This window comes from Bison bison, unplaced genomic scaffold, assembly GCF_000754665.1.
Source record: "Bison bison bison isolate TAMUID 2011002044 unplaced genomic scaffold, Bison_UMD1.0 scf7180017862979, whole genome shotgun sequence".
Lineage (NCBI taxonomy): Eukaryota > Metazoa > Chordata > Mammalia > Artiodactyla > Bovidae > Bison > Bison bison.
In genome coordinates, this window is record NW_011493551.1 from 1,764,528 (window position 1) to 1,776,244 (window position 11,717).

The 11,717-nt window shown below is 55.3% G+C and overlaps 1 protein-coding gene across 1 annotated transcript in view; it reads right to left on the bottom strand.

Moving 5' to 3' along the window:
* Positions 1-1,964: 1,964 nt before the first annotated feature.
* SLIT1 (slit homolog 1 (Drosophila)) overlaps positions 1,965-11,717 on the bottom strand; it is a 179,008-nt gene continuing 169,255 nt past the window's right edge. Inside the window, exons 33-39 of the mRNA XM_010833109.1 lie at positions 9,121-9,258; positions 7,605-7,842; positions 5,851-5,981; positions 5,205-5,359; positions 3,851-4,139; positions 3,083-3,294; positions 1,965-2,282 (exon numbers count right to left, since the gene is read on the bottom strand). Of these exons, the coding sequence (XP_010831411.1) occupies positions 2,044-2,282; positions 3,083-3,294; positions 3,851-4,139; positions 5,205-5,359; positions 5,851-5,981; positions 7,605-7,842; positions 9,121-9,258 (1,402 nt within the window). The 3' untranslated portion in view covers positions 1,965-2,043. The remainder of the gene's footprint in view (positions 2,283-3,082; positions 3,295-3,850; positions 4,140-5,204; positions 5,360-5,850; positions 5,982-7,604; positions 7,843-9,120; positions 9,259-11,717) is intronic.

The following is an 11,717-nucleotide window of genomic DNA, read 5'->3' on the forward strand; positions in this document are numbered from 1 at the left end:
TCTCAGGGTTGGTGGGTTCCAAGGAAAGGGGCAAGTTAGCTACTCTTGAGCTTTCATGCTGACCCAGCCTGGTGCTGGCTGCTGTCCAGGGTCCCACAGTGGCGCAGAAAGTCTAGGTAGGACAGGGATACTATGCAATCTTAGCAGAGGCCCAGGCTGCTGCCTATGGGTGTGAAGGGCACTGTGGCCTTGTTCAGCATTTCGAGAAAATAGAGCCTGGCCCCTTTTGAGGGGCAGATCCAGCCATGAGGACACCTCCCCAGGTAGGCAGTGTGGGCAGGGTTCTTTTCCCATTGCGGGGCTCCCAGGACACAAACTCACTGGCCTGAGTCCCAGGGGAGTGGAATGTGCCAAGTTCAGTCAGTTGTAGGAGGCCCTGGAATACCCAATATCAAGGACTTTGCCCACTGCCCATGGGCACAAGGTCCACCTCAACACAACCCCCTAACCCTGCATTCTGTTTGCAGATAGAAGGAGCCAGGAAAGGGACATGCTCCCCCTCCTTGCCCATCAGGGGCCCCCAGGGGCACACGCTCTTGGGGAGACACTGGGATGGGAGAGCATGACCTATCCTCCTTCCAGCCAGCTTGCTGTTGAGGTGAAAAGACCATCTTTCCTCATCTTAATTATGCACGGAAGAGAAACATTTGTAGTCACACGGCCATTTATTCGATGGCTCTTCAGATACTGAGTCCTTCCGTGCAAACACCTAGAGTGAGCAGCTCTGGCCGGGGCCGGGGTCTGTGGGTTGGAGCCCTCACTCTGCTCAGCTCTCTTCCCAGGCATCCTGGTCACTCCTATGAGGCTCAGTTCACGTCCGTCTGTGAGGGCAGAACACCCACGGTCCCCAGCCCCGGGTAGGCACATAAATACTTGGCTGATGTGATTAATGAAAATAGATCTTCCAGCTCCTCCAGTTTCTCTCCTGGAGCCACAGTGGAAGGGTCTACCTTGTCGCTTAGTCATCCCACCTCCCCATCAGCTGAGCAGACTGAGGCCCATGGGGAAGAAGTTTGCCTGGAGTGACAGAGCCCGCAGAGGTTTCCTGATGTCTGAGCCACTGCTCCCAACAGGTCGGCAGCACAAGGAGCTCTGAGCCCAGTTTACACGGGAGGAGACCTCTCCCTGGACCTGCAGCCTGGCCCAATACCCCTACGCCCCCAGGGACCCCTGCCAAGGGCTAGCCAGCAGCTGGTGGCTGGGGAAGCCCAGGACCAATGCCTCCTTGGTGGCTAATGTCTGGAGGTGGTGATGTTTATTCAGCTGGAACCAAGAACCCCGCTGTCCTCTTTGGTGGGGTCCCCACCCTAAGCAATCCCAGCGGTCATTTTCCTCCACACGAGCACCCTCCTTGAAATTGTTAAGTCATTCCATAACTTTAGGATTCAGAGGTCTGGTCCTAAGATCTACCGCCACCCCCAGGCCCGTTCCCAAGCAAGCTGTGGCTTCCTTTCAGCCCCGGGGGGCAGGGGTTGGTCCCATCCTGGCCAGCAGGAGGGCGCTCTTCCCCTCCGCACCCCGGCCTACCACCGGCAGACGCGCAGCAAAAGCTAAGAGCTAGGCCGGCTGCCCCAGGGGAGGTTGGGAGTACTTCAGGGTTATCTGCAGTGGGCAAGAGGGCTTCTGGGGCCTGCCCGGGCCACAGGCGAGAGGGGACGTCTGGTTTGGGAAGGGGCAGTCCCTTCCTGAGACCCAGGAAGCAGGCAAAGAGGAGGTGTCACCATTCTGCACTTCTTGGCCTGACCTCACGCACACATTCATTCAACAAATATTTATTAAGCGCCTATTTGTGCAAGGCACTTCCGGAGAGGGCGGACTGCAGCCCCGGCACGCCCACCGCCCGCCCGCCCCGCCCTGCCCCTGCCCAGTTGCGGCGCCCTCTGCTTTAGAAAGGTGGTTCTGGCCCGACCCGCCACCAGAAGGCGGGGTGCCTAGGCGTCTCCGTGGTGATGGCCAGCACCCCGGCCCAGATGCAGGCCACTCAGTCTCTGCTGCGGCCGCGCCCCCTCTCCCGCCCTCTCCCCTCCCCGTGCACTCCAGGCGCTACGCGCAGAGGGCACAGCCACACTTGGTGGGCTTCTCCACCTCCTCGGCAAAAGAGGTCCCGTCGCTGCACTCAAAGGTGAACTTCCTCCGCTTCAGCCGCAGGCCCTGGCAGCAGCCCTGGCCCGGACATGAGCCCCGGCACTCTACCCACGACAGCGGGCGCGTGGTCCGGCAGATGGCATAGCCCCTCTGGACCTGGTGAAAGTCCCGGACAGGGTCCCCCCGGCATTCGGACTCTGGATGGGACAGACACCAAGAGAAAGCCTCAGGGCACACCCGAGGGCCGGCTCTGCCCTGGGGAGGCAGAAGGAAGATGAGGAGGAAAAACGAGCAGGAGTTGGGGACAGCATCCTTGGACACAGCCCTCCAGCTCTCAGACCCCACCTCCATCCCCACATCCTCCCTGCCCGGCATGCACATGCACATGCCTCCTCCTGGGCCCACAGTGAGGTCAGCGGAAAGGAAGAATATTCTAGCTGCCAAGAGCCTCCAGGACAGATTGGGCTGCGCCAGTAAGGTGGGCTCAAGAAGGGGCTAGAAGCCTGGGAGGCAATGATGTCAGAGACGGAATTGGAGCCAGAGGGTCTGGCATAGGGGACCTAAAGGGGCCTGAGTTCTGGATTTCTCAGGCTCCTCCCTACCCACTTCAGTGGAAGCCCCTTGGCCATCTTGGTCATGTGGGCCAGAAAGGCCTGGGAAGGAGTCCCCAACTCTCAGACCTCCTGCTGCTCTCTAGGTCCCAAGGTGATGGGCTAAGATGCTATTACCCTGGTGGTCTCTTCGGTAAGGAGAGACCCCAGCCAGAGGGGCACTGAGCCCAGATAAAGGGGCTGCAATGCAAGTTGGGCCAGGGAGAGATAGAGCACTGGTCTGGGAGTGGGGCTCAGAGCCCAGAAGGTTGGGGGCACTACTGCCCACAAGGAGGGGAGAGGGGCACAGAGGGGCCACTGAGGTTGGGAAAAAGAAAAGTCAAGTCGCTAAAGCCAGCTGTGGGGAGGGTCCCTGGAGAGGGCATGTCAGGAGGGGGGCCCCTGACCTTGCTCACACAGCTCGCCCGAAAAGCCGGGGTCACACACACAGTGTGTCCCCTTGGTGGCTGAGGCCTGGCAGTGGCCATGCAGGCACCGCAGGCCCTCACAGGGGTCTGCAGGTGCCCCGGCCTGGTTGCACAGGGCCCCCGAGTACCCATCCTGGCACTGGCAGCTGTAGGAAAGAGCATCCAGAGGCACGCACTTCCCGTGGACACACCTAGGGGGACAGAGAAGAGGCGCTGTGAGGATAGGCCGCAGCCAGTCCAAGCCTGCCCCAGGGGAGCCCTCCCCACGCCCCACCAGCCCTGCAGCCCTGGGCTTCATGGGATGTTATTCTGTTCCCAAAACTGAAACAAAGGGAGCAAAATATCCTTCTGTGTTTGTCCCTAGGGTCCTTTGCCTGTTAATAAAAACTGAAAACCAAGAAATATTAATAAAACCCTGTGTTAGGCTACATGTTCCAATCTGGGGGTTTAAATGTATAGTCCTTCCTTACCATGGGGGCTTCCCTGATGGCTCAGACAGTAAAGAATCTGCCTGCAATGCAGGAGACCTGGGTTCGATCCCTGGGGTCAGGAAGATCCCCTGGAGAAGGGAATGGCAACCCACTCCAGTGTTCTTGCCTGGAGAATTCCATGGACAGAGGAGCCTGGTGGGCCCCAGTCCATGGGGTCGCAAAGAGTCGGACACAAGTGAGTAACTAACACTTCCTCACCATGGGGAAGTGGAACTTTCGGGGGAGGGAAGGGAACCCACAGGTGGGTAGGGCTCACTTGTGGCCATGGCAGGGGCCGTCGGCTGGCTGGTCACAGTGCAGGCCCCCCCAGCCGGCCTCGCAGTGGCACACGGGCCCCGGGGTGGCATTGGGCTGACAGATGCCGTGCAGGCAGTAGAGTTTCCGGCAGGGCTCGCAGCCTGGCACCACGCCTGGCTTCATCCGTGTCTTGGTGAAGTCCTGCAACTCGTTGTTGATGTACAGGTTTCGGATGCAGCCATGGAAGCTGGTGCCATTCAGGATCTGCCACAGGCGGAAGGCAGCTGAATTCACATCCACCGGCATCCCTGGGATGGAGGGGAGGGGTCAGAGCTGGGCCGCGCTGGGCTCAGACCATGCCCAGCACCCCACCCTGAGGTCTGCTAGGCATCTCTACAGTGTTCCCTAGTGCCCTCAGCATCTGTCCCCCAGTCTCTGCAACCCAGAGCCAATGTTTCTTTTGCCACCTTAGAGGGGCCAGACTCCCTTCCCAGGAGAAATGGAAAAGCTCTTTTCCTTATGATCAGCTGACAAGAGATGCTCTGGGTGCCTGAGCCTGGCCACCCTCATCCAAGGCTCCTGCCCAGAAGCTCAGCGTTTACCTCCCAGCAGCGAAGGACTTGGGCCTCGAACTCATGTGTACAGCACTTTGTCACCCACTTTCGTGGTCATCACTGCACAGCAACCCTCTGACTTCAGAGCTGCTGAAACCCCTTTGATTTCCATGCTCAGTGAAATTGCACCACTAGTAAACAGCAGAGCTGGGATTAGCATCCAAGACCCCATCCCTCATACCTGTCCAGAGTCTCAGCAAGGCCCTGCACAGCACTGAGATGGCCCCGCTGCAGCTAGAAACCTGTCTCGTCTAGACCTAGAAACGTTCTCAGGTGCTGGGTGGGGTCATCTACCCGCGAAGCCTGTAAGCCCCTTTGGGAGGTCCCCAGCTGATGCAAGGAGTCTACACGTGGAACTCCCAAGGGCCCTGAGAATGGACCCTGAATGACCAACAAGCCGCCTTCTGGCCTAAAAGCAAGAGGAAAGGTGGCTGCCATGCAAAAGGTGGCTGGGAAAGGCCAAGCCCCCTCCCAGGCCAGGCTTCAGGTCCAACCCACACTTCCATCCTTCTTGGTCAGTCTGGGTGGGCAGCGAGCAGAGTGGGCTCCAGGCAAGGAGGACAATCCACCTGCAGCTTGGCCATTCACTAGGGTCTCCCCACCCCCACTGCCACCTTGGAATGTCCTCCACAGGACAGTCCTGATCCTGGCAAGCCTCAGGCCAGAGGGCAAGAGAGGCCCCACCTGGAATAACCACCACACAATGGGGAGGCCCAGGGAAGGCCGGCTGCAGCTCCAGCCAGGCCTGCAGGTCCTCACCTCCCACATAGAGGGGGGCGTCGCTGTTCAGGGTGTAGTGTTTGCCGAAGTTGTCCATGGTCATGGGGCTGCCGCCATCGATGGAGAGATTAACCATCTGGTCAAAGGTGACCAGCTCAACTGTGTGGAACTGCCCATCGTTGATCGTCTCAGTGCTGGAAGAAGACGAGGTGTCCCCACCCAACGGAATGGCCTTCAGTTTGACCCATCCCTCCCCAGTCACTTCCCTAGAAAGGCCACTGGTCCAGCACCTGCTTCCCAAGAAACCAAATCTCTGAGAGGAAGGACTGTGGAAACTCAGTGGCCTCTGACCTGGTCCCTCATGTTCCCCTTCGGGGGACTCTCTTGGGAAAGCTAAGGAGTTTGGGGCAGGGGTTTCCAATTAATCAGCCTTCCCTCCCCACTATGGAGCCCCCGGTGAGGTGGTGGTGAGATTGGGAAGCTTGGGACCACAGCTCAGGCCCCAGATCCTCAGACCCAGTGTGGGACTGGACCCAGTGGTTTGAATGCCATTTCCACTTGAGCAGCCCAGATCTCTGGGGATCCTGATAAGCACCTGCTCTTGGCCCAGAAGACCTCTCTGTGGCAGCAACACCCCCGCCTCCCCAGCCCTTGAGGGCAGCTGGTGGGCAGGAGGAAGCACTACCTGTAGATGGCGGAGCTGGGGTAGCTGCCCGGGTCATAACTGACACGCACGTGGCCCTGGTAGAGCTCCACCGCAATGTGGTCGTTGTCCCCATTGTACAGCAGGATTCCATTGTCTTCTGCCGTGGAGACCTATGGCAATGGCACTTTCTCTCCCACCCCACCCCACACAGCAGCAGCACAGGCTGGCGGGTGGGGCAGAAGGAGGACCCACCATTAAAAGAGAAATGCGGGCGGAACTGTCCTCCCCTGCCTGAGTGACATAGCCTTCAGCGGGTGCTGACCCAGGCTGGGGTCCTCTCTCCCACTCCCCGTTCCCCCAACCCCACTAGAACCCCATCCACTGCCAGTCGGCCACGGCCAGGCAGGGGAGGACAGATGGGCCAGCTGAGGCCTGGAAACTCTGCGCTGGGGGTATATAAGAGCTTGGGACCACCTGCCCAGAGAGAACAGTTAGGGTATCCTGTTCTGTGTGCCTCAGGAAGCTGCCTTGGGACCCGGATGGAACCTATAGAAAGGACAAATTCAGAAAGACTCTCAAATAGCTAGAACAACCGTGGAAGCAAGCACTCATCACTGGAGCCATGCAAGCAAAAGCTGGAGTTGTGCCTTGGGAGAGAGATTCTGCTGTGATGATGCTGTAGGAGCCACGATGGTTTTTTCCTGCTCTGTCCCTCTTCTTGGAAAGATGCTGTCCCCCTGGTTTGTAGAGCTGACACATGGGCCAGTCTGGTCCAATCATAGTACCCTGTCCCCGCTGGACTCAGTGATTGGTCCAGGGATGGGCAAGTAGCCTGAGACAGGCCAATCAGCGATCTTCCCTGAGGTTGCTGACTGTGGTCCAACTCGAGTTGGCAGAGGAGAGCCAGCAGCGGGACAGCAGGCTAAACCAAGCCTCTCCAAGGATGTGCCTGAGGCAATGGCTGGGCCGGGTTTCCATGAGCTTTATTTTGTTGAGCAGTTAAGTTAGCTGTGGTCTTGCTAGTGGACGATGTGAGTGAACAGGATTTTGCAGAGGAGATCATGGGATGGAGAGCAGAGTGAGCATGTTTGAGAGGCTAAAAGGTTATGAGAAAAAGGAAAGCGAAGAGGACAAATGAAAGAGAGAAGAAAGACATGGAGGTTGGGATGTGTGTGTATGTTTAGTCGCTCAGTCGTGTCCAACTCTGCGACACCATGGACTGTAGCATGGCAGTAGGGACAGGGAATGGAATCTGGGGGAAAGAGATGACTAAAGAGGGCTTTAATTTTTTTATCATGTGATATGCAATACTCTCCCTGCCCCAAGAAATGTTTAGCAAACAACGCTGTGGAAGTGGGACTTGCTTTTCTTTCCCTCAACATAATGATGTTCTGAGTGGAATTTAAGACATGGAATGGCAAAATAAGGGAACACAGGGCTAGCTGTGGCCAGATTCCAGCCACATGGAGAAAGCCTGTCTGCAGCCTTGGAGGCTGAAGCTGAGGAGTCATTGAAACAAGAGATGGTGGGAGGGGATCCGCCTAAGTTTGATTTTCTGGATCCAGTCACCCATGAGACTACCTCCACCCCTGCCCTTCTCTAAGACTGGTTTTGTGACCCAATAACCTTTCCAACTGTGCTTAAACTAGTTCAAGCTGAGATCTTGGTACCCACATCCATAGAATTTTGGCTAACAGAGTCCTCCCCACTGTCTTGATGATGCTCTGACCTGAGACCAGGGTCCCCTGTTGTTCTCTGACCACCCTCTATGACCAGGTGCCCTGGGCACGCACCTGCAGCGTGATGTTGGCCCGTGGCCAGTTCTGCAGGTCTGTGAACTGCAGGTAGGTGTCCCGATCCACGAAGTTAACACTGAGCAGCTTCTCACATTCAGGGCCGCCAAAGCCTGGGAGGCACTGGCACACGGGCCCGTTGCCCTGGTCCACACAGTTGGCCCCATTCTGGCACTCAGTCCCTTCACAGGGGCTCCTGGGGCCAGGTGGTCTGGGAGGGGTCTCACAGAGCTGACCACTGAGAGGGAAAGGACTCAGGTCAGAGAGGGCAGGAGCAAGGAGGCATCTTCCTTTCCCACAGTGCTGGAGAGAAACTCACTAAACATCTTGGGACACTTGCTTTAAAGCAATGGAAGATGCTCCTAATTGAACACTCCCTGTGAGAACTAAGAGCCAAAAGGATGCTGAGAAATGAGGTGAGAAACAAGTGTGGCCCCTGGACCAGCAGCATCAACATCACCTGAGCACTTGTCAGGGATGGAAAGCCTATTGCATCTGGTTTTCAACAAGATCCCAGGTGACTTGTGTGCATATTGGCTTTAAGAAGCACTCAGTGCTCACATTAGCAAACTCTGGTAGCAGGTTTTACTATACCCACTTTGCAGAAAAGAAAACTGAGACTTAAGACACAAACAAAAGAGAGAAGACTCTGTAGCATCAAATATGCACAATAGCAAAAAAATAAAAGTAGAAACAACTCAAATGTCTATCAACAATGAATGGATAAACAAATGTGGTATATCCATACAGTGGAATAGTATTCAGCCATAAAAAGGAATGACATTCTGATACATGATTCCATATGGAGAACCTCGAAAACATGATGCTAAGTGAAAGTCAATCACAAAGGACCACAGATTGTTGATTCCATTTATATGAAATATTCGGAATAAATAAATCTATGCACACAGACATTAGTAGGTTGGTGGTTGCCTAAAGGTGAGATGGAAGAGGGTTGTGGTAACAGATAAGTGTGGAGTTTCTTTGGGGTAATGAAAATCTCCTAAAATTGATTGTGGCAATGGATGCCTAACTCGGAGATTACACAAAAAAGCCACTGAATTCTACACTTTACCTGGGTGAATTATATGGTATATAAGTTATATCTCAATAAAACTGTTTTTTAAAAGAAGATACAAGCAGAACATGGGAGGTGGGTGACCAGAAGAAAGGCAGGTGCCCTTCCCTCCCAACCTCTCAGAGAGGCCAAGATGCAAAAGTAAGTGACTTTTAATGGCCTTTAATGTCTTCAGGGATTCACTGGGCAGGTAAGTGATGGAGCGCTGCCCAGTCATCTGTGCCCACCTCCTGCTCCCTCCGTCAGTCAGGGCAGGCACCCTCTGCCTGTGCTCTGAGCCACTCAGTAACTCTCCCCAGGCCACACAGATGGTGACTGGCACAGCGACAGTTAACTCTCCCAGGCTCTGCCGTTACTCTTGCCTGGGGGCTCCTGCCAGCGCCCGAGCTGACGGCTAGGAGACGTCAGTCACTCTTGGCGCCTCCAGAGGCCGCTCACCTGTAGCCCTGAGTACAGAGGCAGGAGTAGCCGTTGGCTTCGTCCACGCACTGGGCCCCGTTCTGGCAGCGGTGGTCCCTGCAGTCATCCTGCTTCTCGGTGCAGTTGCCACCTGCGTAGCCTGGCGCACACTCGCACCTGGGTGGGCACAGGTGACGGGCATCAGCCCACACGCAGCCCGGACCTCAGCCAGGAGTCTGTGGGGCCCTGGGGCTGTACACATGACAGACAGCCTCACGGTCCTGTGGGCCTGTGGAGTCCCCCAGCAGGCCACACAGAGCCCTAGATGTCAAGATGCCACCATCCATCACGGGACCCTTTACTAGTACAGGATAAGAGCCTGAGGGGGCTGCAGGCAGGATGGGGGTGCTCTGGGCTGGGAGAGTGGACACCCCATGGCTGGAGGAGATAGACACGTGTGGAGCACCCACCCTCAGCACCAACAGCACATCCAAGGTCAACCTTCAGCCCCTCCTCAACCTGCCCAGCAGCCTGTCTCCTGCCCCCCAGTGCACGGCTCTGAGTCACATACGGCTCATCCATCCCCCTCCCCCAGCCTCCCAGCTGCACAGGCCCAGCCTCCTGGGCCTCAGTCGGGCTAGTGCTCTCCTCCCCGTGACCTTCTGGCTCCAGGCCAGTTCCCAGCTTCCCAGCTCACACTGTGGCTCACTCCTCTCCTGAGTCAGTTCACATGTGCCAACTATTTGCCTATCAAATAGAGAGTGTGCCCTCCACCCTCTTCAAACACGACCTTGCCTGATGCTCCCCATCCTGCTTCCCCCATAACAAGTCGCTCCGTGGTCATACCTGTCTCCACGGGCAGCAATCTGCACCCTGCTACACTTCTCTGCCTTCACGCCTGTTGACTCTGGAATACCCTCCCCTCTCTCCCTGCCTCGATCCAGCCAGGCCAATAGCTCATCTCCTCCAGGAACCACCAGTAAGCAACCCTTGCCAGAAACCCTTCCAAACTACAGACTCCACAGCTCAACTGCACAACCTGGCAAGTAAGTGCGCCTGTGTGATTTTTAAAAATCTCATTTCCAGTGTTTTTCAAGCAGTAAGAAATACCTTTTACCCAGTAAACACACACACACTCCTCTGAAACCAGTTTTATGCCACAATACACTCCTTACTATATAAAAGGGTATGATGTCTGATATTTTCTATTTTTTTTTAGGTTAATCTTGGTCCACCCAACTGATTATAGTCTATTACTGAGTGGGTCTTGAGCCGCAGTCTGAAAAGTGTGACGGTAGCTATGTACACAACCAATTCGATGAATGAATGCATACTGAATACTTGGTAGGTTCCAGGTACAATGCCAGGCATAGCTGAGTGCCTGGCAGTTCCCACCTTCCTCCAAGACAGGAGGTTGAGTAAATATGCACTGTATACCCACTGAGTGCTCCGTCTCTGTGTTGTGAAGGACTGTCTCAGCAGTATCTGACTGACAGTGTGCAGTCCTGCTTCAGTCCACCCTCTGAGGTCCAGTCTCTCTGAGGAGCAGGCATGCCACTTGCTCTGCCATTGCTTCTTGGTCTGCTCTGCCAAGCCCACCTGCTGGCTCCACCAGGAGTGCAGCATCTGTCCACTATCTGGATAGAGGCTCCTGTGCAGCCCCTTGACCTAATATCTGGGCCTCAGTGTCCCCCAGCTCTCACTTCCTGACCATGAGGCTCTGGCAGCTCCTACTTGGCTAAGTCCCTGGGGGACTCCACCCCCTGCCCTGGCCCGAGTGGCTGGGGTTTGGTCCCTCAGCCACAGACCTGAAGAAGCCCTACCACTATGCTGCCCTGACAGGTGGAACAGGGTCCCAGAATTGAGACCTGTTGCAAAACTGCAGATGGGAGCAACATCTGAAAAACCCATGATCTTCACATTGCAGTCTGCCGGTGACAAGTACTTCTACATAGGCCAATAACGATGATGGTGACAACAGGCAAGGACCCCTATCCAACCCTCCTGAGGCCAGACAGGTTTTGAAATTTGGGACTTTTTGGATTTGGGAATGGTAATACAATGTTTCATTAGTGTCAGTCGCTCAGTCGTGTCTGACTCTTTGCGACCCCATGGACTATGTAGCCCACCAGGCTCCTCTGTCCGTGGAATTCTCCAGGCAAGAACACTAGAGTGGGTTGCCATTCCCTTCTCCAGGGGATCTTCCTGACCCAGGAATTGAACTCCGGTCTCCTGCATTGCAGACGGGTTTTTTTTTCTTTTTACCATCTGAGCCACCAGGGAAGCCCCAGTACAGTGTCTGTAACTGTGTATTATGAAACATGCCAGTTGAATCTGGGGTGGCCCCTTAATTAAACATGCTCACATTCTACTGCAAATGCTACACATATTCCCTCTACATGGGATGAATGGTGACTGTAAGCAGCCTCCTATCAGTGCAGGTTTTAAAGCAAATACATTGATTGGATCAATTTTGCTATCAAACGGACATTTGGTTTTCAGAGTTTTGTGCATTTTGCAATTGGCAATGAGAAATTGTGGACCTTGTCTAGTTCTTTATTGAGTACTTTTCAAATGTCAGACATGGAGGTAAGTGCTTTCCATGCACTTGCTTATGCAATCCTTCCAACCACCCC